Below are 23,899 nucleotides of genomic sequence, written 5' to 3'. Positions count from 1 at the left end.
GAAGATACAGTGAGAAGTTGGCAGTCTGCAAATGGGAAGAGGGCTCTTACCAAGCTCAACCATGCTAGCGCCCTGATCTCAGACTTTCAGTCCCTAGCACTATAAGAAATAAATTTCTGTTGTTTACAAGCCACCTAGCCTATAGTACTTTGTTATAGCAGCCTAAATGATTAAGACATCTGGTCTATCCCTACTTTAGTAAGGATATATGATTAGGACTTCCTTTAATTCCACTTCTTAGAAACTTTCTTCCTTCAACCCAACATCTCCCTGAATCAATCACATAGTCTTTCTCCTTTTCTGAACTGCCAATTATGAAAGAACTGGCCTCGCATGCTAGCTATATTTCTTCATTTCTCATTCACTCCTCAACTCTGTAACCATCCTGCCCCTCCACTCTTCTCAAACTGTCCTCCCTAAAGACACCCATGCCCACACGGTTGCCCAGTTCAGGAACTTTTCTTCCCAGTCTTCATCTCACTCAACATGGCTGCATCCTCTTAACCCTGGTTTCCTGAAGTCCATTTCTCCCTTGCCTTCTGGGACAACACTCTCTTCTGGTTCTTCTCCTACCTCTAATAGCTATTTCTCAATTTTTCTCTGCTTGTTCCACCTCACCTGTCTCTCTCATGTTGGTGTTCCAGAGTTCTATTCTTGGCTCTCCTTTCCTCTCCTTCTACATGTCTTTCTGTGTTCTCATCCTCTCTGATAGTTTCAACTATCACCCATACACTGAGGTCCCAATCTACCTGTAGAACACACTCTTCTCCTGACCTACAAATGCCCGAATTTATCTTCCCGTATCTCCAAAGGGCCACCTCAGATTGACAACAAAATTCTCCTTGTCTATAGCTGAACTCATGATTTCTCCCCTCTCGTCAAAACCTGACCCTTTGCCTATATTTCATAACTTACATTTCCACCCAGCCCTGTGGTCCAAACTAAAACAAATCATTCTTCCTCAACTCCTTGCCCACCTTCATATCTAGTTTTTTAATCAGTTCTTTTATTATTTCTCTGACGTCATCTGTTCTGTTACTACCACATTTCTAAAGATATTCATTAATCCTTGTCTGAATCATTTCAACATTTCACAACTGATCTCCCAGCCTTTAACCATACAACCTTCAAGCCGTTTTCTTGGCAATTAAGTTATTATCTGATATAATGTATGTTAGTCCCTGTTTAAAGACCTCCAATATCCTCTAATATTCACAGGGTTTTAAAATGCATATATACACTATATGCATATAATAATGTATATTATACACACAAGTATATAAGAGACTGTTAGTCATTAGACTCCATTTTATTGAATCATCACCCCCACCCCCAACTAATTGCCCTCTCTTTCAGCCATTCCCCAAGCTGTCTGAGCTCCTACTTGAGTCCCAGGTCTTTGCTCAGGGTATTTCTTCAGCCTGAAATTCTCTCTCTCCCTCTTCTTGTTATAATCCTATTTTTCTATTAGGACTCATCTCAAAACTGTCTACTCTGTGAAGTCTTACACAGCTCTCTTGTCAATTACAGGAACATAAACTTCCTGTTATGTGAATCCACAGCCCTTGGCTCACACCACTCTTGCTGCATTTATCATCTGGTATTATAATTATCTACTTCTCTATCTCCTCCACAATGGCATAAATTCCTAATGAACAAAGTTCACGTCCTTCAGATCTTTGAATCCTATCACACAGTTCGGTGTCCTGCATATAGTAAACACCAACAAATATGTTTTGAGTTTACAGTTTAGAAAGACCAAATAGAGTGGTCAGGTCTCCAATCTATGCCTCCAATCTACTGTGCTCCAAAAGACAATGCAGACCAAAATGGTGACTAGAAAATTTAGCAAATTTAGATTGGGTGCTCTGTTTACTTTTTTGTATTAGTAACACAGTTCTAGGATCAGCATTTCATCAGCAATTCCACTGGGGATAAACCCAGAACACTTTCTCTCTTTGGGAGAGAAGAAAGCAGTTAAGATGATCCTGTTTGGTTTTTACAATCGGAAATGTTTCCAATAAAGAGAGACTATATATGGGCAGATGAAATGCTAAGTGGGAAGGATGCAGATTACCACTCTTTTCTCAGGGTAAGTTAGAATTATTTTCAAACTGGACTTCATGCATTTCCCGATAACAAACCTTTACTTTCAAAATTTCCCCCTGAGTATAGGACAGTGAAAACTAATGAAATATTTACAGGCAGAGCTCTTTTTACCCTTGAGCTCATTTATTGCAAATGAACTCTTTGAACCCCACGTCTAAGAATCTGGAAATGCTGTTAAGTTACAAATATCAGCAGTAGCAGGCGGTACTGTTTCTTAAATCTGTCCCACATTTAATAAATGCTTCCACTGAGGGCACTTGTCTCCTAAAAGCCGTATGTTCTGTTTAGATTAATACATTACAGTTGCCATGGTTGTTAAAGCTGGATTTCAGTCTGTAATCATTCAATCAATGCAGTCAACACTGTAGGATGATACTCTGGGTGGTGGGCACTGAAAATATAAACCCTGGAAAAAGCAGTTATCAGGAAAGAGCCAATAGTCCTTGAGTTCCCTGGTTACCGTCAAAGATTAAAAAAAATCAGAAAAGCAACATGGCATAGCGGAAAGAGCTTGGAAGTCAGCCAAACTGGGTTTATATCCACACTACATTACTTACTAGCTATATAACTTTAGGCAAGTCACTTGATGTCTCTGAGATTTCCTGATCTTTCCAATAAGGTGAATTCTACCTATGTCATACAGGAAGATGAGATAATTTCTATTAATGATCAAATGAATGAATGATGGTCTCCTTCCAAATCAACCATTCACATTTTTAAGACAGATGTGCATAGAATGGATTGCTTACAAACTCAAGGAAGTTGTAATATAGTCTTAGAGCCAAAGAATTCACAAGGCAGAGTTCTCAGGTAACAGATGAAGTGTTATGAAAGAAAACCAAAGTATCAAGTTAGACACTATAATACGATCTTTTCATACTGAATTAATTTTTATGTGCAAAGTATAAATGACCTTGATGAAACTTGCTTTAAAACAAGAGGGCTGTTTTTCATCATGACAGTCTGGTTGTTCCAATAAGGTTCTTTGACCGTGGGACTGTACTTTAAAAAATTACTGATATTTTTGTAACTTATATATGAGCTCTGGAGTTTTAATTAACAGCCACAGCACAAATTCATGGGAACAATGTTTAAAGAGTTTATCTAGAAAAGGCAAAGAAATATTTTCCCTTGTATGAAATTTCTTAACCTTAGGAGTTTGAGATGCTTTCAAATATAAAAATCATGTTTATTCAATGGGCTTTACTGTCAATTTTCGGTATTGTACCAAACAAATCCCTAAGATTCATAGTAAAAAATTTAAAATCTACATAACTATTTCCATTAATTATTTTTTTCATTTTATTAAAATTTTTTTCATCTTACTAAAAATACAGTAGGAGTTCATTCACCAAGAACACATTTTATGGGTTATTTAAATGTAATTACACAAATTTTTCAACTAACTCTTTCTGAATTTGATTCATTTAGCTTCAGTCCTTTCTCTGAAGGGTAATGGCTCACTTTGGTAAATTATTTTAAATCTGTAAGGTTTATACTGAAGGATGTGGGTTGCATAATATTTGGATGATCTTTTTGATATTAAGTGAGCCAGTAGATAAGTACTTCCAGTGAGAACACTTACTCCCAATATAAACACACACAATTTTTGCTAAAAAAGTTAACTGAAAGCATGAATTTTAATAAATAATTTTTTTCTAAGAACTTTATGAAGCATAAGCCTCTCTCTGTGGTATGGCATTTTAATTCTAGCAAGCCTTTTTTCTACCACCCGACGGTGCTGTATGTCTAGTACAGCATTGTCCAATATAACTTTCTGCCACAATGAAATGTTACACACTGTCCAATACAGTAGCCACTAGCCAGATGTTGCTACTGAGAACTTGAAATGTGGTGTGACTGATTAAATGAATTTTTTATTTTAATTAATTTAAATTTAAATAGCTACATGTGGCTACTGACCATTATATTGGACAGTGCAGGTCTAGAATGTATGTTGAAATAACTGGAGTAGTGGACAAGTATGCTTACTATGTCCTAATGCCCCATCTCCTTCTCAAGCCCCTCAGCTCTTACCCATAGCAGGATACAAGTCAAGTGTGGTTTCTTCCATGAAGCTTTCACTGACTACCCTAATCCACATGGATGTCTTTCTCCTCTGAACTCCTAAACACTTATCTGTTTTATAATGGAATTTAGTACCCAGTTATTATACCATGGACAATAGTTTAATGTATGTAAGTTTTAGAATAAAAACAATACAAATAATAGTACCAGCTTCTATTCATTGAAAGCTTATAATGTTAAATATTTTACAGTATCTTATTTCATCTTCTTAATAGGCCTCTAAAGCATGTATTATAATCTCTATTTTATCTATGAGGAGACTGTGACTCAGAAAGATGAAGTTACTTGTCCAGGTCAAACAGCCAGATAGTGGCAGAGCTGGAACTTGAAACTGGGTCCATGACTTCTGTAATACAGGGTAGGGGCCTTGTCAGAATAGGCAGGGTCATATGAGATACTTTGGCCTGATTTGATTATGGGAAGCCATTATAACAAACCTAAGCCTGTGTGAGAAAACTAACTTGTAACGATTACAGCTTAGAGGGAATAAAAGATTATGATTCAATTTCAATTACAAGAGTATTTCATTTATAGTGAGAGACCATTCCAAAGTTCTTCCATCATAGACTACATATACCACTTTCTTAGAGACGAGTTGCTCCCTCTAGTGAAAAGCGATGGGAATACCGTACCCCCAAGTATTCAAAGGAGAAAATCTCTGTAGAAGCGATACCTTCCTAAGGGGTCTCTTGGAAATTTGTGGAGGTGAGTTTTAGATATTACAAAGAATGGAGGTTGTTATTGGCTTTCATTAGGTGGGCCAGGGATGCTAGATATCACGCAGGAAGTCCTCATCAACAAGACACTAGTCTATTTCTGGGAGGGAAACCCATTTATATTTATCTATCTGAGCCTGGAATTTAACATAATTTTACATATAAAAACAAAATATGTTTGCACTGTTTTACTATGCAATGAATTTTCCAGGAAGGAAACTATGGCATTTCATCTGACAAAACACTGTCAGTTGTAAAACATAATATTACTTAAATATCACCAAGAATGAGAGGAAGACAGAGAAAAGGGAAGAAAAACATTGCCAATTAAGCTATGACACAATGCGTACTTATACATAATTTTATCTCTATTTAAAGGGCTCCTTTAGACATATTTAGACACAAGTCAAACACACCTGGACACATATAAAAGAAAAAAAAAGCAAAATAAATTAAGGTATTTCTAAAACTTCTTTATATTCAGAAAATTTTTGACTCAGAGTTGTCAACATCCATGTTTTTCAAAACAAAATTATTTTTTTGCTAGCGAGTATTTTGATGATGCTGTATTTCTTAAAACAGTGCTCAACTCGTGTCCAGGTTTTCTTCAAAGCCACTGACACCAATTTCGTATGTTTTGATTTTGGCACTTTTTGAGCCTTCCAAAGATATTGATGGAAAGTTTTCAGAGGAGAAAGACATCCATGTGGATTAAAGTAGTCAGTGAAAGCTTCATGGAAGAAACGACACTTGACTTGTGTCCTGCTATGGGTAAGAGCTGAGGGGCTTGAGAAGGAGATGGGGCATTAGGACATAGTAACAACTAGCGGTTATAACCATTCTTCACATGGTCTTCAAAGAGTCTGTCTGGAAATGAAATCGGTAACAGTAACCCGGTTTGCATATGTTCAGGCAATGACAGTAACAATGATCATTACTGACATCTGACTGACAGTGCTTATAAAACACACCCTGCTTTCAGAGATGTGAAAACGTATTTCTTACAATGGAAGAACTACAGAGCTGGGCAAGCGAGGGGAACTTTTCCAGAACTTAACCAAGATTTAGTCACCATTTCAGAAAATCTCATCACCAAAAATAATGCTACTGATGATATCTGAGCCACCAGGAAAACCTACCTGTATCAGTCTCCATCCATGGTGATTAGAGCAACAGGTGTAACTTTCTAACTACTTTGTCATTTCTTATAGCTTAGGCATGTTAATGCCTTTACACGTTGAAACAGATACTATTATAAATTACTTTTATTTCTCTTTTATATCAGGTCGTCATTATACTGATGTTTTTCTATTTATATGTGTAGGTGGGTTACATTATCCATGAATTTCAAGAAAGTAATGACTATTAGAAAATATGTGTTATAAAAGGGTGACATTGGGTCTGATAGGGTTTAGAAAATACTGAATTTAGGTATCACGAATAACTGGTTTTCCTCTAAACAGAAATCAAATTCTTGGGCACTTACCTAACAAATATTAATATGCTTGTGGATAAGGAAATGGGGGAGGAGGCATAAAATTGCATATTAATTTAACACTAAGAGAGGACAGTTTTATGCTCTTATTTTAAGAAGTGACTTCGCATTTTGTTCAGAGAGCATGATCTCTTGAGTCAAACTACCCGGATTTAAATCATGGGTCTATCATTTTGTAGGTAATTTTGAGCGACTCAGTCTCTGCCTCATTTCCCTAGTGGGTAAAATGAAGGTCATAACAGCATTACCTCACAGGGTTCTTATGAGAACTAAATGATACAATGGGCTGGTGTTTACAACAGTGACTGGTACATCAGAAGCAGTAAATATGTGAAAGCTTCATTAATTACAAGCATAAAATATATCATTCTGCAAAACAAAGATGTCTGAACTTCTGTTAAAATCATTACCATCCGAGAAATCTTTCCTGAAGAATCAATGATTCCTTGAAATATGGAGAATAATTTCATAGTTGTGTGACCGTTTCCTCACAGAACCATATTAGAATATATTAGATTCCTTGGGGTAGTGGGGTTTATTGCCAACTGCCCCACAACTGCTCTGTAGTGTACAAATACATCTTAGATTCCAAAGTGCAAGAAGGTAATATATGAAACATAACCAAAATATATTCCCTCATCAAGTAAAATGTAAAGCAGTACAGACACACTGTTACGTTTTTGTAAGATCATCAAGGTTTTAATTTATTCAAATCAACAAATATCCTTAAGAATCTACCAAAATCTCAGCTCCATGCTATGTTGAGTAAATACAAAGGAAGAAGCAACTGGGCTCCTATCTCATGGAATGATGCTGGGATGCTGGGATGATGAGACTGACATGTATGAAACAACCAGGGTCACTAAGAGGAAGAGTATAATTACATCTAAATTGCATGGCACAGCTCATAAGAGTTGCAGGAGTTCAGAGGAGGAGTGGTAGAGTGGTAAAGGAACTCTACCTTAGGGGAAGAGTTAGGGACAGGGGGACAAAATGTAGCGTATGACCTTGGTTAAGGCAGTTAACCTCTCAGCATTATTGTTTCCTCTTCTATAACGTTTGACAATCTAATGCATGTAAAATGCCTAGCACGATCTAAAGCAAGAAAGGTTTGTGGTGAGGTCTTACAGAATGGGTAGTATCTGCCCAAATAGAGTGTGTTTCAGAGAGCAGGATAACCTGCCTCATATAAAAGAGACACATATCCCTTTTAAGGTTTTAGGTTAAAAAAGGAAGAACTCACAAGGAATAGCCCTACTATAATAAGTACAATCTTCTGTGGCAAATAGCAACATTTTTTTCCCTGCACGGCAAAGTAACTCCTTTAGCATGTGAGACTTGGTGCAGGTTGAAATGCTAGACAGTTCCTTCTGACAAGCAGACACTTTCTTTAAAAAAAGAAATGGCATAGAACACACATATCTGCTTTTCCTTCTAAATCCTTGCTTCTAGCTGCCCCTTCTCTTATTCAAAAGTGAGCACTTACTCCAAAGTGATCATAACCTCGGCCCTCCATCTTCTATAATAAAGAGTTATAATCACAATCACTTCTCTACTGTGATTTTCAGATAATTAAAATTAGAAGAAATTTAAGTTTGTCCTCATTCCTGATTCATTCAACCAAATAGCCCATATCATGGCCTTTTTCAAATGTACTGACAATAAGAGAAGGAAGGGTTCCCCCAAAGTGTCTCAATACTTTTGGAGGAAATTACACTCACCACAGTCCTGATTACATTTACATGCACCACCTATCACTGGAGTCTTTCCTAACATTATCAGTTAGAGTACTAATTAATTATACTTTCGGACATCATAATGGTGACTTGGACAAATAAAGCCACATCTTCTAGTACTGGTCAAAGCCTGATACTGTCTTGCGCTCAAAAACAGAAGGCATGTTAGTAATAAAAGCTTCCACTTTAGGCCAAATTAAATTATTCTAGTTCCAAGACAGAGGATGATTTCATAGTAATGAGGAAGAAGTGGGCCTTGTGGAAAATTCCATTATTCATTCTTATCTATATAAAAGCAATTTCAGCCATGCATTACAGGCTCATATCCATTTCTTGCAGACAGAAATGAAGTAAGGCTTGGAATCATTACCTTGGCTTGTTCAGAAATGAGAGAAGAATTGGAAACACAGTGCTGGTGGTTTCAGGCTTTGCTATGTAAACTCACCCAAATATGTCAGTCCTTTCAGTGTTTGTTTGCCATACAGTGTGACCACACAAACATACATTATTTGTAAAACAAAACTGTTTTCCCTGTGGTTTTTCTATGCTTTCTGAGGCTTTGATGCATATGTCCAAATTCATTCTGACTAGGATTTCATTACTGAAGACAGTAGAGCAGTCCTCCGGTTTGCTGGTGGCTGACGGGGAGGAGAGCAGGGTGACAACCCATGTGCCCCTTACTTCTGCAAGCACCAAGCTGCAGGCAGAAGAAACCGTATTCTGTGCATCTGTTCCTTTGTTTAACATTCTAATAATCGATGCAACACTGTGGAAGGCAGTGTACCAGGCACTAGGTAAACAGTACTAAACAAAACCATGACCCTGTCCTGGAGTTCACAGTCTTTTCAAACATATTTTATGGTAGGTTTTGGGTTTAACTTTGCCCTTCTGTGTACATATTGACTAAGCATATTTCTTGACTTGATAGCCAAAAAGAGACTCAAGATATGATACATCGTAGCTGTTGGGAAAGACCTCAGGGGAAGCAATGGTGAGGTTGAAGGGGATGCTGCCAGGAAAAACTTGAGCCACACATAGACACAACCAAACCTCAACCCAAGGAGTGTTCATTTCATACTGTTGTAACAAATTACGACAAACTTAACAGCTTAAAACTACACAAATTAATTATCTTACAGTTTTGGAGGTTAGATGAAATCAAGGTGCTGGCGCAGTTGCATTCCTTTGGAGGCTCTATGGGAAAATCTATTTCCTTCCTTTCCAGCTTCTAGAGGTTACCTTTATACCTTGGATCTTCGTTCCTTCCTCCATCTTCAAATCTGTTTTTTTCTTCTTTCTCTTTCTCACCTCTGCTCTGGTCATCACATCTCACACTTGACACTCCTGCCTCCTTCTTATCATCATAATTACACAGGATCCATCCACCCGAATAATCCAGGACAATCTTTCAATCTCCGGCTCCTTAACCGAATCAAATCTGCAAAGTCCCTCTTGCCACCTAAGATAACATACAGGTTCTGAAGGTTAGGACATGGACATCTTGGGGGGGCCATTATTCAGTCTACTATACAAGGCAAAGCAAATAGAAAAAAAACCGTTTGCCTCTTTTACACCTTGAGGCAACTAACTGAAAGCTGGCATTATGCAGTTTCTTTTCTACTTACGACCATCTTGGTTACCGTTTTAACTGGCTTTTCTTCATAAAAATGGCAGTGGGTGGCCCCTCCACCGGTATTCCTCTGAGGCCTCCTAACTCTCTCACACCAGTTTTCCTCACAAGTCAGAGACACTGACATCCCTCTTAAAGTTAGCTTTATGAGCTAATTACCATGAATAGATACTTCACCAAAGCCGACCTTTCCTACCTCCTTGCAGAACTAAACTCGTTAATAGATTAATAGTTTACGGGGCTGGAAATAGCTTTTCTATTTCCTGCAGTGAAGGGCCATGGAGCAAGATTTAGCAAATTTATCCTGACTTAATTCGTGCAGACATTACGCAGGACAAGCTCTTCTTTGATGCAGATTATAAAGGTAAGACTAGCAAGGAACAATATGCATCAGTTTCGTGGTGAAAAGTCGCTCAGTAGCTTTTTCTCCCAGTGATGTCAGAGGCCAGAATATTTTCATTTCACTTCTACTTGAGAAAAGGGAAACAATTTGCTATTCAACTTAGTTTAGAAATAAAGAGAAGATTTTTGCTCCTGGCCATTATGGAATAACAGGGAGTAGATTCACCTTCCTGCCTAGAAAATACCAAACACCAGAAAAACATGTTTTCAGACGACAGCAGGCAGTGTAGTACTGAGATCCCTACCTCTGGAGAGGTACTCTCCAGATGCATCGCAGGGAAGGTCCTCACTGCTTCAGCCTCTGAGTGCGAGCCACATTTATTTACGTAAGTCAAACTACCAGTCCACCCGATTAAATTCATAGGAATAAAACTAAGAAAACACGCTCGGACCGCACGGTACCAGGTAAGCCACGCCAGGACTTGCCAATTCTCGCGTCAGGGTGAGATCCACAGGCGTGACGTCACCCTCACGGAGAGGCTCGCGAGACTAGCGAGTGGGTGGAGAGAGCGGCGAGTTTTCGGTGAGAGCAGCGGGTTTTCTCCGAGCGCGGCTTCTGCGGGGAAAAGCAGACGGTAGCCTGACGTTTGTCTGGCTGCTGCCGACATGAGCGGCCCGGATGGGGTCGAGAGGATGCCTCTCCCTGAAACCCCCAGTCTCACCGTCCCCGACCGTGCCCCCGGAGACCTGGATTCTCCCAGGTGCTTGAAGCTCCGTGAGGAAACCGAGGCGTCACAGGTGATGGCGGAGACGGGTGAGGGGAGCTTCGAAGCCGTGGCGCCCGCACCGTCCCAGCTTCCAGAGGAGCGGGGCGCCCCCCGCGCTGCTCCCGCAGATCCGGTCTGTGACGGTAAGCCCCAGATCGGAGGCGGTGGGGATGGCGGTTACGTAGCGCCCGAAGCGGGGCAAGAGCAGGCCCCGCCTCCCAGTGAGAGACTGGAAACGGCGTTTGTATCCCTGGCGACGGACGGCAGCAGGGTAAATGGCTGCCGGCGGGGAGAGCCGCGGGGCCCGGGTGGGGAGAAGGCCCTAGAAACCTGTGGCGCGGAGAGGTTCGGATCTGAGCTGATGGCGGAGGCGAAGGCTGAGGAAGTGAAGACTGAAGAGGGCTCCCTCTTCTCAGTCGCAGTGGATGAGGAGGTGGCGGAGAAGGAAGGAGCGAAGGAGGGGGAGGGAGTGGAGCAGGAGATGGAGATGGTGGAGAAGCCAGTAGGTGAAGAAATAGAAATGGTGGAGAATAGAGTGGTGGAGGAGTCAGGGCACCGGCCCCTGCGGATGGATCTCCGCATGAACCCTCTGGAGGCCATCCAGCTGGAGCTGGACACTGTGAATGCTCAGGCTGACCGGGCCTTTCAGCAACTAGAACATAAGTTCGGACGGATGCGTCGACACTACCTGGAGCGGAGGAACTACATCATTCAGAATATCCCGGGCTTCTGGGTCACTGCCTTTCGGAACCACCCCCAGTTGTCCCCCATGATCAGGGGCCAAGATGCAGAGATGTTAAGATACATAACCAATTTGGAGGTGAAGGAGCTCAGGCACCCTCGAACAGGCTGCAAGTTCAAGTTCTTCTTTCGAAGAAACCCCTATTTCCGAAACAAGCTGATTGTCAAGGAATATGAGGTCAGAGCCTCTGGCCGAGTGGTGTCTCTTTCCACTCCAATCATATGGCGCCGGGGCCGTGAACCCCAGTCCTTCATTCGCAGGAACCAAGAGGTCGTTTGCAATTTCTTCACCTGGTTTTCAGACCACAGCCTTCCAGAGTCTGACAGGATTGCTGAGATTATCAAAGAGGACCTGTGGCCAAATCCACTGCAATACTACCTGCTGCGTGAAGGAGTCCATAGAGCCAGACGTCGCCCAATAAGGGAGCCAGTGGAGATCCCCAGGCCCTTTGGGTTCCAGTCTGGTTAAACTTTGCCCTTGGTAATGTTCCTGCATAAAGTCCCTTTCCGCCCCTTGCTGGACCTGTGCTTGGGCAACAGAAATGGGTATGCCTTCTACTTTTTTTTTTCCTTTCTTTTTCTGACATTTCTGCAGCCTTTTTCCCTTGGACATTCTGTTCTCTCAGCCTCAAGATTGAGACCATCATGACCACGCTCCACCACTTCCACATGTGCATTAATATCACATGCTGCATGGCCATGATTCACACCACTCCTAAGCCAAGTTTGTGATGATGTAAACTGCACTGCCTTTATCTGCACTACTTGGACCCCGTTTGTTCCCAGGGCCTCCGGTCTGCCTCTTATACCTGGAATTCTAGATTTGTCTAGGAGCCCATTCTACCCACTTCGCTCTGCAGTACAGGCATATGGCCTGTGGACAGTTGCGGCTTTAATGATATCAAGGGAGAACAGCAGTGGACCACTTGGCCTGTATGATTTATGTGACTCCATTGCTCTTCTTGTGCCTCTGGTCACCACCTGTCGCTGTCTGCTACTGGCTGTGCCCTTGGCTGCTACCTACTGGATGAACATCATCTAGACTATTGTCAGCCCCACTCTGGTTTCTGGTAAACAGTCTCCAGGTTTCCTGCCGGCACACAAAAGACCTTCCATTCTTCTCCCCAAAAGACCTCTCCTCTATTCCTCACCCCCACCCCCGTTCCCTCCACTCCCATCATCCAGAACCCTATTAACTGTCAGGCAAGTGGTTGAGGTGACAAGTTAGACTTGTCCTTGTGGCAGGATGGTCTAAGGCTGGTGTCCATTCAAAGTACCAGGATTTCTCAGCCTCAACTAGTGAATTCAGCCAAAACCTAGGTACCTCTGTGCCTCCTTTTCTCATCGGGAGTGTGATTAAGTGCCAGGGTGGCAGTACACTTTCTCCATTGTCTCTCTCCTGGCTCTTAAAAGAAGTGATAGCTCATAAACATCTGCAGAATCAGGTCTTTTAGTTTTAATTTGGCTCTCCGTTATTTCCAGAGGCAGGTTGTCTTGTGTAATAGACTACCAGAGCTCTTACTTCCCTCTGCTTTCTTCCCTATCCTCCACCCACTTTAGCAACATCTAGAGGGTTTAAAGGGAGACAGATTTATTAGATTAAATGAAAAGCGATATCTAGGCCCTAATGGATGGAAGAACCAAAGATACTGTGATGGGTGCCCAAAGCATGGGAAACTAAACAGAAGACCACAGGCAAAAATGAGCCAGGTAAAAATTGGGCCTAAAATTAAGACTGAGAGCCTTCAAGGAAGGTTCTTGCTCTGTCAGTGGTGATGAGAGAAGTTATTTTTCTCAGGATAAACATGGGAGAATTGAAGGGGGTTGGAATGTTAAATATGTTGTCTAGAGAAGAGATCTTTAAAGAAATGCAACTCAGCTTTGAGTGCTTTCTCTCGTTTTCATTTGACTGACTTTATGAGGAGGATTAATACTGTGTCTTTTATTTCACTAGTATTTAGTAAATCTTGTTATGTTATTTCTGCTTACTGGGAAAATTGAGCTGTACAGGCTTTATTTTGCTTTTAGTTGGGAACATTTGGAACAGTCTTATTTTCTTGTATGATATAGAGACTTAAATGAATATCTATAGCGGATTTCAACTTGTTTCTGTTAAAACCGTATCCTTAGAAATATAATTTGAATAACTAGTTCTTGTCATATTATTAAGACTTTGGAAATTGTTGTCTTCGTGGAAAAATAACTTACTAAAAATGTGTGGCTTGATTGTCTTGATAATTTCCCAGTTAACAACTTAGTAATTGATGTGTCTCTTTTCCTAAGTAGCATAAATACTCGTGAGGTTGCTCTGTCTCATTGAAAGTATACCATTGATATATCTGTCTTTCCTTATATGCATGATGGTAAAATAAAAGCATGTTACTCTGCTAGATTTCTTATTTCTCACCCTGCACATAAACACACATGAAGAAATTGTTCTAGGTGATGGCAGGTTATGGAATTATTAAAGTTCTTAAATGGATACAATAGGCGTTATCCCAAAATTAAGAAAATGAGGAACACTACTGTACTTTCAGTAGGGAGGTTTGTTGTTTCTGTTGTTTTACTTTAAAATGGTAACAATTTCAACTTCTTCCTCATGATTGCATTCTTTTCCATACTGCTTGTGTAACACTATCCCCCCTTCACTTCCTTAAAGCCTCCATTTCTGTCTCTATAAATGATATTCTCAGGTCATTCAGGCTTTCTTTATTCACTTGTGCATTTAGTAAACAAACATTCATAGAGTTCTTATCATGAGTGATACACTCTTCTATCCTTATACTTTCTCAACTGTAGAAACTTGTTTTCTTCAAACCTCACCACCTTCTGTGTCAAATCCTTTAAGGCCTGTCATAGATAACTCTTTTGCCTTATAGTTTTTCTGTTTTTCTTAGGGAAGATGAAATATTTCTTTTTGTACTTAGTGTACTTTGTAGGGAGCTCTGTTCTAGAAAATAACATGTAATAATTCATTATAGTGAATTCCACAAATATTAAGGCATTTTGTCAGGCCCTGGGAAGATAACAAGACCATTCCCTTTGTTGTTAAAGAATTGGGGAAAGACTGATGTCCAAATAATTGACACAGTGATACAGTAAAATAAAGAGATATACTTTCACATGTTTTTCACTCTTTCCCTTTCTTTCTAATTTGAAAGCTTTGTGAAAGCAGAGGTAGGGTGTCTTTTACCCTCCTTGCTGCATCAAGCATAATGTTTTGCCCGTACTTGTCACCAGATAAATATTTATTGAATGACAAAATGAATAACTCAAATGGAAAAAAAGAACAAAATAACTTAGTACCCAGAAAAGACTTTTGATGAGGTAATGGAAAGAAGAAAACAGTTTTCAAGGCATTTGTAAAAGTGATTGTCAACAAATTTGCAAAGCCTTTCTTAAATAAATTTCTTGTTTAATAATTAGAAAAGGTTTAAACACTATAACTTTTCACTTGCTATTTTAACAGGGCATTAATTTTGGATCAACTTTTATGTGCTTTGTTTTTGTACATTTTAAGGTGACGATCACACTGGAGATAGAAAGGGGGTTAGACTGTATAGACGTGTTCTGTCTAATACAGTAGCCACTTGTCACCAATGGCTATTGAGCACTTGAAATGTGGTTAGTCCAGATTGAGATCTGCTAAAGTATAAAATACATACTTGATTTCAAAGACTTAGTGTGGAAAAACAGAATGTAAAATGTCTGAATTTTTATATCGATTGCATATTGAAATATTTTTGATATATTGGGTTAAATAAATATATTAATAAAATTAATTTCCCCTACTTACCCATTTTTAAAAAGTGGCTGCTGGTAAATTTTATATAGGACAGTGTGGTTCTAGATTTCTTGATGAATATGTCAAAGCATATAAAATATCTGTAAAAGTTTAACATGTTAATCTTTTCTCGCCATGAAATTTTTTGTGACTTTAGGGCAAGGTTTATCTAGCTAAAATTCAAGATGCGTAAAGTATAGCTAGAAGCCAATGGGTAAAAGGTAAAATGATATGTCTTTAATCAATTTGTTTTTGAGTACCTAAGATATACTCAGTACTTCATAAAATGTATTGCGTAAATTAATTTGGGGTATAAGTAGGGTAGATATGGGTGCCAAATTTGCACTGATAGTTACATTGGTTATTTAAGGTAGTCTCGGGCTTCCCTGGTGGCGCAGTGGTTAAGAATCCGCCTGTCAATGCAGGGGACACGGGTTTGAACCCTGGTCCGGGAAGATCCCACATGCCACGGAGCAACTAAGCCCGTGTGCTGCAACTACTGAGCCTGTGCTCTAGAGCCTGTGAGCCACAACTACTGAAGCCCGCACGCTTAGAGCCTGTGCTCCGCAACAAGAGAAGCCACCGCAATGAGAAGCTGGCGCACCGCAACGAAGAATAGCCCCTGCTCGCCGCGACTAGAGAAAGCCCGGGCGCAGCAAGGAAGACGCAACTCAGCCAAAAATAAATAAGTAAAAAATAAATAAATAGTCTCTAACAACGTTTATGACCTACAGCTTCGTATTTTTCTAGAATAAAATGGTCTGTATTTCTTGGTTTACAGATGTACATGAAGCTCAGAAAATAATTTCAGTCAGTAAACACACCATTTTGTGTATGTTATGTGGGCTCCAAATTTTAACAATTGGCCAGCAACAGAAAGAAAATATCCCAAGCTAGCTTTGGACCAAGTCAGTTCAATGCTCACCACTTGAAGAAGTATATTTTATTTTATTTTTTAATATTTATTTTATATTTTTATATTCTCTGTACCTTCCTGAAAAGTGCATTTTATTTTTGAAAATTAGTGTTGTCTAAAGTGTAGTGAAAATTACAATTTGAAGCAATTACTATTTTGTATTGGATACTATATTAAGGATTATATGGGATAGTAAAGTAAAGGTTGTCCTTGCCCTTGAGGAACTATCTCATTAAGGGGGTGCCATTCTTTGGATGTTTCCTCTTCAGCAAATTCACATCCTCAAACTAGTTATGTGCATAAGAAAACTCGGGGGCTTAATGTGGCCAGGAGGAGGTGTCAGAGATGATCAGGACCATACACCCTCAGGGCCATCTTCCTCTCCCTCAATGTTAGTATATAATTGAAGTCCTAGATTGTATAGAAGTGACAGATAACAATCTTTATCCATTCATCAGAATGGGAGATGTTTCATTTGTGAACAGTACCATCGCCATCTCCATGTTTGCTTGAAGTGAATTGTTTCAGCTCTGTAGGGTCACCTTGATCTATTTCCTCTGACTTCAGAGGTTCTCGAAACCTACAGAAGAATTTCCATGGGGCTACGTTAGGAAAACAATGTCTACTTCTCGGCTTCACTTTTTCAGGATTTGCATTTAATATAATTTCCCTGAGAACAGGCCAGGAAGAAATGGTTCTATTAAAAATGTAAAAGGTCAGTTAGGTAAATTGCTAATTTTTATAAATAACCAAATGTCTTATTAGCAACTTGAAGAGACAGGGAAGACAGGCTGGTTTTAAATTGGGATTAACTCAGTTTTACAGTCTACCACCTAGTGCATTAGCCAAAGTAAATACCTTCCCTGAGCCTCGGTTTCCTTGTCCGTAATGCAGGGATGATAATATCTTTATTATAAGCTAATATTCTCCCAGGATATATTTGGAGAATGGATTATATGGTTATAGAGAGGATAGTAACAGCAACCAATTGGGAGCTTACTATGTTCCAAGCACTGTGCTAAAAGATTCCAAGTATTAACATAGTTAATAAAGGTTAGAGTGTGAAAATGCCAAGCACAATGCCTGGCATATAATATAACTAAAAAATACTAATTTTCATTTACCTGCCTCTCATTTTAATTTCTTATTTAGTTCATATCCAGACAAGCAGTCATCTACCTTAATATTTATCAAACCTGATTGCCCATTATAAATAGCTGGGGAGCTTTGAAAAAATCCTGATGCTTAGGCTCTCCCTGAAACCAATTAAATTAGATCTCAAGGTGAAGACAGGTTTTAGAATCATGGATAACCTTTCCTTGGACTCCTGAAGTGAGGGAGTGCTCACTCGTTTTCAGTTTTGTTAAATTTACTCAGAAATCCACTGCCTTACAACATCTAGCTATTGCAAAGGGCCCGGCATATAGTTCCCTCACAGCACATTTGCTCCATTGTTTTGACCCCTGTAGTCTTGCAGACTGGAATTAGCCTGATTCCACCAAAGAGTTCTAAGTACTTGAAGATCTTCATTACATCCTTGTCAACGTCCCCTCACCAACCTGGCTATATATCAGTTCCTTCAATGTTCCTCCTCTGTTTTGTATGCTAATTACACAAGATTTATTATGCCAGTGCTCTTACTAAACTCGGTGCCCAGAACTGAACAAAATAACATCCAAATAAAACAGAATGAGATTTTTTTTTCTGCCTTTATTATGAATAGTATATTTCTTTAAATGGATCCTGGGAGAGCATTAGCTTTTGGGGCAGCAATATTACCCTTTTACTAAACCCTTAAGTTTTAAAGTATTCACATGCTGCTGAGTTTGGCTTCACCATCTTACTGCATTTTATTGAACTTTGTGTCCAACACTTTACACGTATCTATACTAAATTTTATTCTGTTAGGCTAATTCTCCTAACTTATTCACATTTGGAGGATTCTTTCTAATGAGTAATTCTCCTTAATTTCATGTCGTTTGCAAATCTGGTCTGTAGCCACCTCATTGTTGAACTTCTCCCTCCCGGGATCTTCCTTTCAGAGTGACATAGCATCTTCAAGACACGATCTTTCCATCAACTGTAGATCCACCTGTTATCCTGTGTGTGTGTGGTTTAACTTTGTTCTAGGGCATCAGCAAGCATACTTGGCACCTCTTAAGGAATTAGGGAAAGATGCCCCCTCCAGGCAGAGGGGTTAGAAAAGTGTGCCATTTCCTCCCAGATGCAGTCCATTATAGCAGATGTGCTTTGTCTTTCAAATTTCCTTGTCAAAAAAGAAAATGACTTCTTAGTGATCTTTTTTTTTAACCTCTATTGATCACTCTGCTTTTTTTTTTGAAGGCAGTATTAATAATATTTTAATATTACTACTTCAACTTCTGTGGGTTTGAAATTTTTCAAAATAAAGTTGGAGAAATATTAAAAATGATGTTATAGAGCTTATTTTTAATCAGTCATCAAAATTAGAAATCAAATAACTACAGAAGTGCACAATTAAAAGCCTAGTTTATAGACCTGCTCAATTTCCATCAAAGTAATAAAAATAAATACTCATATTTAAAAGATTGTTCTATAATTAGAGACTATAAGAAGTAAGTAGGAAGCATATATTATTGTGAAGAGTTATTGGTGAAGGTGGGTTATTTCATACAGCTCTAGATAAGACACAACATTGCCCAAAATTGACCATATATCTAGAAACTTATTTTGGGATTCATGTACTCCTTTACAAAGTTCTAGAAATATGGGTCTTAATGAGGGCTTCAGCACACATTTCTTGAGGTTGAGACCCACTGATGGATCAGAGATTGGCATTGCAGAATCAGCCACAGCTACTAAAAGCATGATTTGTACACAGAAGCCTGTCAATGTCTTCATTTCCAAGTCTTCATTTTTTTTTAAGCTTCAGACTCTGATTCCAGAGTTCAGGAAAGCTTAGTATAGGAAAATAGTGTGTTCTCCGCTTGATTTCTAGTCAGTATACATATCCCATTTGAATCAATTTGCATTTCCGTGATCACACTAATAGTGGTTAACACTGAGTTTCAAATATTTAACCCTACCACCTCACTGTTGTTTTTGCCTCAGCCATTCTCTTTGCTATTTTAAGTGACCAAAGATGTTACCTAATAATAGATTTTGTTTGTTTGTTTTTGATATTTGTCTTTGTTTTCTTTCTTAAGGTATGATTTACACACAGCACAAGAATGTTCACAGCAGTTTTATTCACAATAGCTCAAAATTAGAGCAAACCAAATGTCCACCAACAAGTGAATGAATAAATTATGATGTATTCATACAGTGGAACACGACATGTAGTGTATACTCAGTAACAAGAAGGAACAAACTTGATTATGCAGCAACATAGTTGAATCTCTAAATCATTATGTTAAGTGAAAGATGCCAGATAAAAGAGTACATACTGTATAATTCCATATATGTGAAGGTCACTAGCCCAGGAAACTTACCTATGGTGACAGAAATCCAAAAAGTAGATTGGGGAGAGTAACTAGAAAGAAGCATGAGCAAACTTTCAGAGGTGATAGTAATGCTCCCCATCTTAATTTGGGTGATGATAACACAGATGTATCCACTTGTCAAAACTTGTCCAACTGTACACTTAAATTTCATGCACTTTATGTAAGTTATAACCTCAATAAATAGCACATTTTAAAATTGTTGAGAATTCAAAAACTGGAACTCCATTTGCCCATCTCCAGTGTTTCGGCTTCTCTCCTTCTTTGCTTAAAAGTTGCTGACTCTACTTGCAAGACTGTATTTGCAAGTTGTTCTCATGCTGTAGTATAATTCCAATTTTGGAATTACTTTTTTTTTTTTTTTAACTTTTTCTCCCTTAATTTCAGGCCAAAATTGATCTCTTTGGAGATTCCCTTAACTTACAAACTAAGAGGTTCTGTTATCCTCTGGTCACTGAAGAAGTCCAGTCTGCTCAGAGCATATTGTTCTGTAGGTAATACTGATACACTCAATAACAATCTCCCTGGGGGCACCCTCAAGAATCCCCCTGAGCTTCCCATTCCATTTCTGCACATTCAGATGACTACAAGATGCTTCTCTGACCTTCTTTTAATCACAGTTGAATTCCTTGTCCCATGAGTCACAATTTGAGCCTTGGGGATATCCAGTTCTCCTTCAAGTATACGTCTCTGTCTCCGTAACCTTCTCCACAGATTGTTAGAAATATCATGAATTTCCATGTATGCTCTTGTTTTAGGTTTCCATACCACTATTCCCATTTACTAATAAATAGGGAAATAGAGGCTCAGCAAATTGAAATGTATTCATCTAGATGTAAGCAGCACAGGCTGCATTCAATTAGGGTTTCTTATTTCAAGCTAGGGCACATTCTACCACATTGCAGCAGCTTGCAACTTTGGCATAAAAACATACATAAAATCCTAGTTAAGTACAAGTATCTTGGCCTTAATTGAAAGTTATTCCTAATTCATTCATAAATGGTTTTAAAAAGGATATGTTTATCTTTATATATCTGTTTATTTTCATGTTAAACAATAGAAGGTATCCAAACCCCATCAGATATCTATTTCCTGTATTTTAAAATATAATTTTTGATATTTACTGAGTTAAATGCTTAGTTTTACTTTTCCTCAGAAGAACAGAATGGGCCAAATGTCAAATGTTTTAATATCATTCTGGAATTTGGCAGCTGAGATGTAAAGAACTGTTGATATCACTAAGAAATGTAGAGGATGTATATTTATTGAGGTTTAATTGAGTCAACAGAGTGATTACTTAGATACTTAATACTTATCCTTTTCACCAAGCTCTGCCTTCTCTTAGCATGGTGCAATTACGAGTTGTGTTGAGATGGGCCTAAGAACTGGTGGGTACCTGGTAGTCTAGGTACTGTTGTAGTCGACTATTGTTAGGTAATGGCCGAATTTCTCAAGTTTACTCTTGGGTCAGTTTTGCTGAATCCTCTCCAATTAGCTATTAAAGGTATATATTTTACAAAATTTTTTTTCCTTAAAGTATTGTATAAAGTAATATTATGTGGAAGAATGAGGTAACGCATTTAGTTCCAGCAATAAACTTTTTCTATGAACTGGAAATATACTATATGTCTAGAATCATTTAGAAATAACGAACATTGCAGACAAGTATTATTACTACATCCTAATGTTTCATGTTTTTCTCAGATTATTCCAATTATATTTACTTTGTCCAATTCAACTCTCCTTTCTTTCACTTACTGCTTCACCCTTTGTGGATTTCTTTCATCTTTGAACTTCGATATACTTATTGTTTCATAACAGAATTTGATGTTGATTTTGTACTGTCTGCAGTGTATTCAATATACGTAAAACAACATAAAAATAATAAAAATTACCAAGTCAGCTTTTATTTATTGAAAGCCCATTGGGATAAATACTTTACACATATTTCATCTTCACAACAGTCCTGTAAATTAAGTTTTATTATATTCATCTTATACATAAGGAAATTGTGGCTTAGAGAAGTCAAGTGATCTGTTCAAACTGAACAGCTAGTAAGTGGCACAATTGAGACTTAAAGCCAGATCTGTCTGATTCCAACATATGTGTCTTTATTCAGCGTATTAGTAGGGTTTGCCAGAGAAATGGAAACAACAGGAAAAGACTTATTATGAGGAATTGGCTTGTGGGGTTATGGAGGCTGAGAAGTCTCACGATCTGCCATCTGCACGCTGGAGACCCAGGAGAGCTGGTAATGGTATAATACCCATCTGAATTCCAAGGCCTGAGAACCAGGGGAGCTGATGGTATGATTACCAGTCCAAGGGCAGGAGAAGATTGATGTCCCAGCTCAAGTATTCAGGCAGGAAGTAAAAGGGGCAAATCCTTCTCTACCTTTTTGTTCTATTCAGGCCTTCCCAGATTGGATGACACCCACCCCAACTGGGGAGGGCAGTCTACTGACACTTTCCTGAGTCCACCAATTCAAATGCTAATTCCAGAAAACATCCTCACAGACACCCCCAGAAATATTTAATCTGTCAAATTAATCCTGTCAAATTGACACACAAAATCAACCATCACACCCAGCATACAAAGGCATGAGGTCACTCAGGTCAGGGACCTTGTCTCTGATTTCCTTTATGATTGGTAAAAGCAAGGCTTTTTTTTTTTCTGGTGGGGTGAGTGGCTAAATGCTGTCACAGGAAGCCATCGTAACCGAACAAGCTTGTCTGAGAAAATTTTAATTTTGTAACAGTGATAGCCTAAGTATAAAAAAGATTATGATTCCATTTGAAAAACATATAGAGCATGAAACATTTGTTGAAAACTCATACCTTAGTTCTTTTAATGAATGTGTGGTTTATAAAATTGGCATATTCTCTTTGGAACGGTTTAAACTTTAAAACCAACGACAAACTAGTCAGATTATTATTAACTTTTTGGTTCATTATTTGTTGTTTTTTTTAAAGTAATGAAGCCAGGTATTATATTTAAAATTGTCCTATAAAATATTTTAAATATAATAGATTATTTTATAGACTACTTCCTCCCTCTAGTGACCAGGAATGGGAATACCACATTCACAAGCATTAAAAAAACTGATTCTCAATGTGTTTGTGTAACTCCCCCTAGAGGATGCTTGGGAAATTTGCCAGAGTTATTTTGGTTATTATCAATACAATGAATGTGGGTGCTATTGGCATTCATCAGGGGCATTAAGGACGCTAGCATCCTGCAATGTGATAGACGGTGCCCCATATAAACTAATTATCCATTGCTGAATATTCATGTAGATGAAAAATTTATTATTTAAGCCTAGAACCTACCACTATCCTACATATGAAAACAAAAATTTTTTCCGCTGTTTATATATTCCATTTTTAAAAGCAAATTATTTCATTTACTCTAAAACATTGATTGTAAGATACATCATTGCCTAACAGTAAGAGTGAAAAGAACTGCCAAGTAAACTCTGACACGAAGCTTTTTAAGACTTTTATTTTATCAACAATCAACAGCGTGGAAAGGCAACCTATGGAATGGGAGAAAATATTTGCAAACCATGTATCTTAAAAGAGGTTAATTTCCAAAAAATACAAGGAACTATTGATTCTATATGTATAGCCATCTAACTACTTCATCATGTAATTTAATATAGGCATACCCAAGCATTTACAAATTAAAATAGATATTTTAAGAATTACTTTCTTTTACTTGCCCAGATTTCCACAGCTCATGAAAGGCAGAGCTGGAACTCCAGCCCATGCCTTCTGTCCTCCTCTAGTAAGATGGGGTCGGTAGAACACCAGTAACAAAAGAGGAATGTTATATCTAATGGGTTGAGAACTGTTGATTTAAGGCATGAAGTGAGGATCATGAATTCTTGTTTCTCCCCTTAGTAACTTAGTCTCCCCTTAGTAGTATTGTTGGGGCACTTCCACAACAAGAGTCACTACTTTGTGGATGTGGATGATTTAACATTAAACTTAGATGGCCATATGATCTTATTTCTAAGAAAGTGCCTTCTCATTTTATATGTTGTGTAGGGTTGAAGAATAATATAATGAATGAGTGCACAGTTTCCTGAGTCAGA

The 23,899-nt window shown here is 38.6% G+C and overlaps 2 protein-coding genes across 4 annotated transcripts in view; both read left to right on the top strand.

Moving 5' to 3' along the window:
• Positions 1-10,678: 10,678 nt before the first annotated feature.
• On the top strand, positions 10,679-14,011 carry TSPYL1 (TSPY like 1). The gene has a single exon (XM_022554856.3). The coding sequence runs from the start codon at positions 10,783-10,785 to the stop codon at positions 12,091-12,093; it is 1,311 nt and encodes a 436-aa protein (XP_022410564.1). The 5' UTR covers positions 10,679-10,782; the 3' UTR covers positions 12,094-14,011.
• Positions 10,915-23,899, top strand: part of TSPYL4 (TSPY like 4) — a 57,264-nt gene continuing 44,279 nt past the window's right edge. For all 3 annotated transcript variants that reach the window (XR_016395171.1, XR_016395170.1, XM_030760318.2), the window contains exon 1: positions 10,915-11,026. The gene's annotated coding sequence lies outside the window, so the exon portion shown is untranslated. The remainder of the gene's footprint in view (positions 11,027-23,899) is intronic.

This window comes from Delphinapterus leucas, chromosome 12 (assembly GCF_059928025.1).
Source record: "Delphinapterus leucas isolate spDelLeu-1000000601 "Yukka" chromosome 12, BTC_Dleu_Yukka2, whole genome shotgun sequence".
NCBI lineage: Eukaryota > Metazoa > Chordata > Mammalia > Artiodactyla > Monodontidae > Delphinapterus > Delphinapterus leucas.
Note: the sequence above shows the minus strand (reverse complement) of the source record. Positions and strands in the feature narration are given on the sequence as shown.

What these genes read in the sequence shown, in the direction of transcription:
- TSPYL1 (XM_022554856.3), top strand. Translation starts at nt 10,783, where the DNA reads ATGAGCGGCCCGGATGGGGTCGAGAGGATGCCTCTCCCTGAAACCCCC.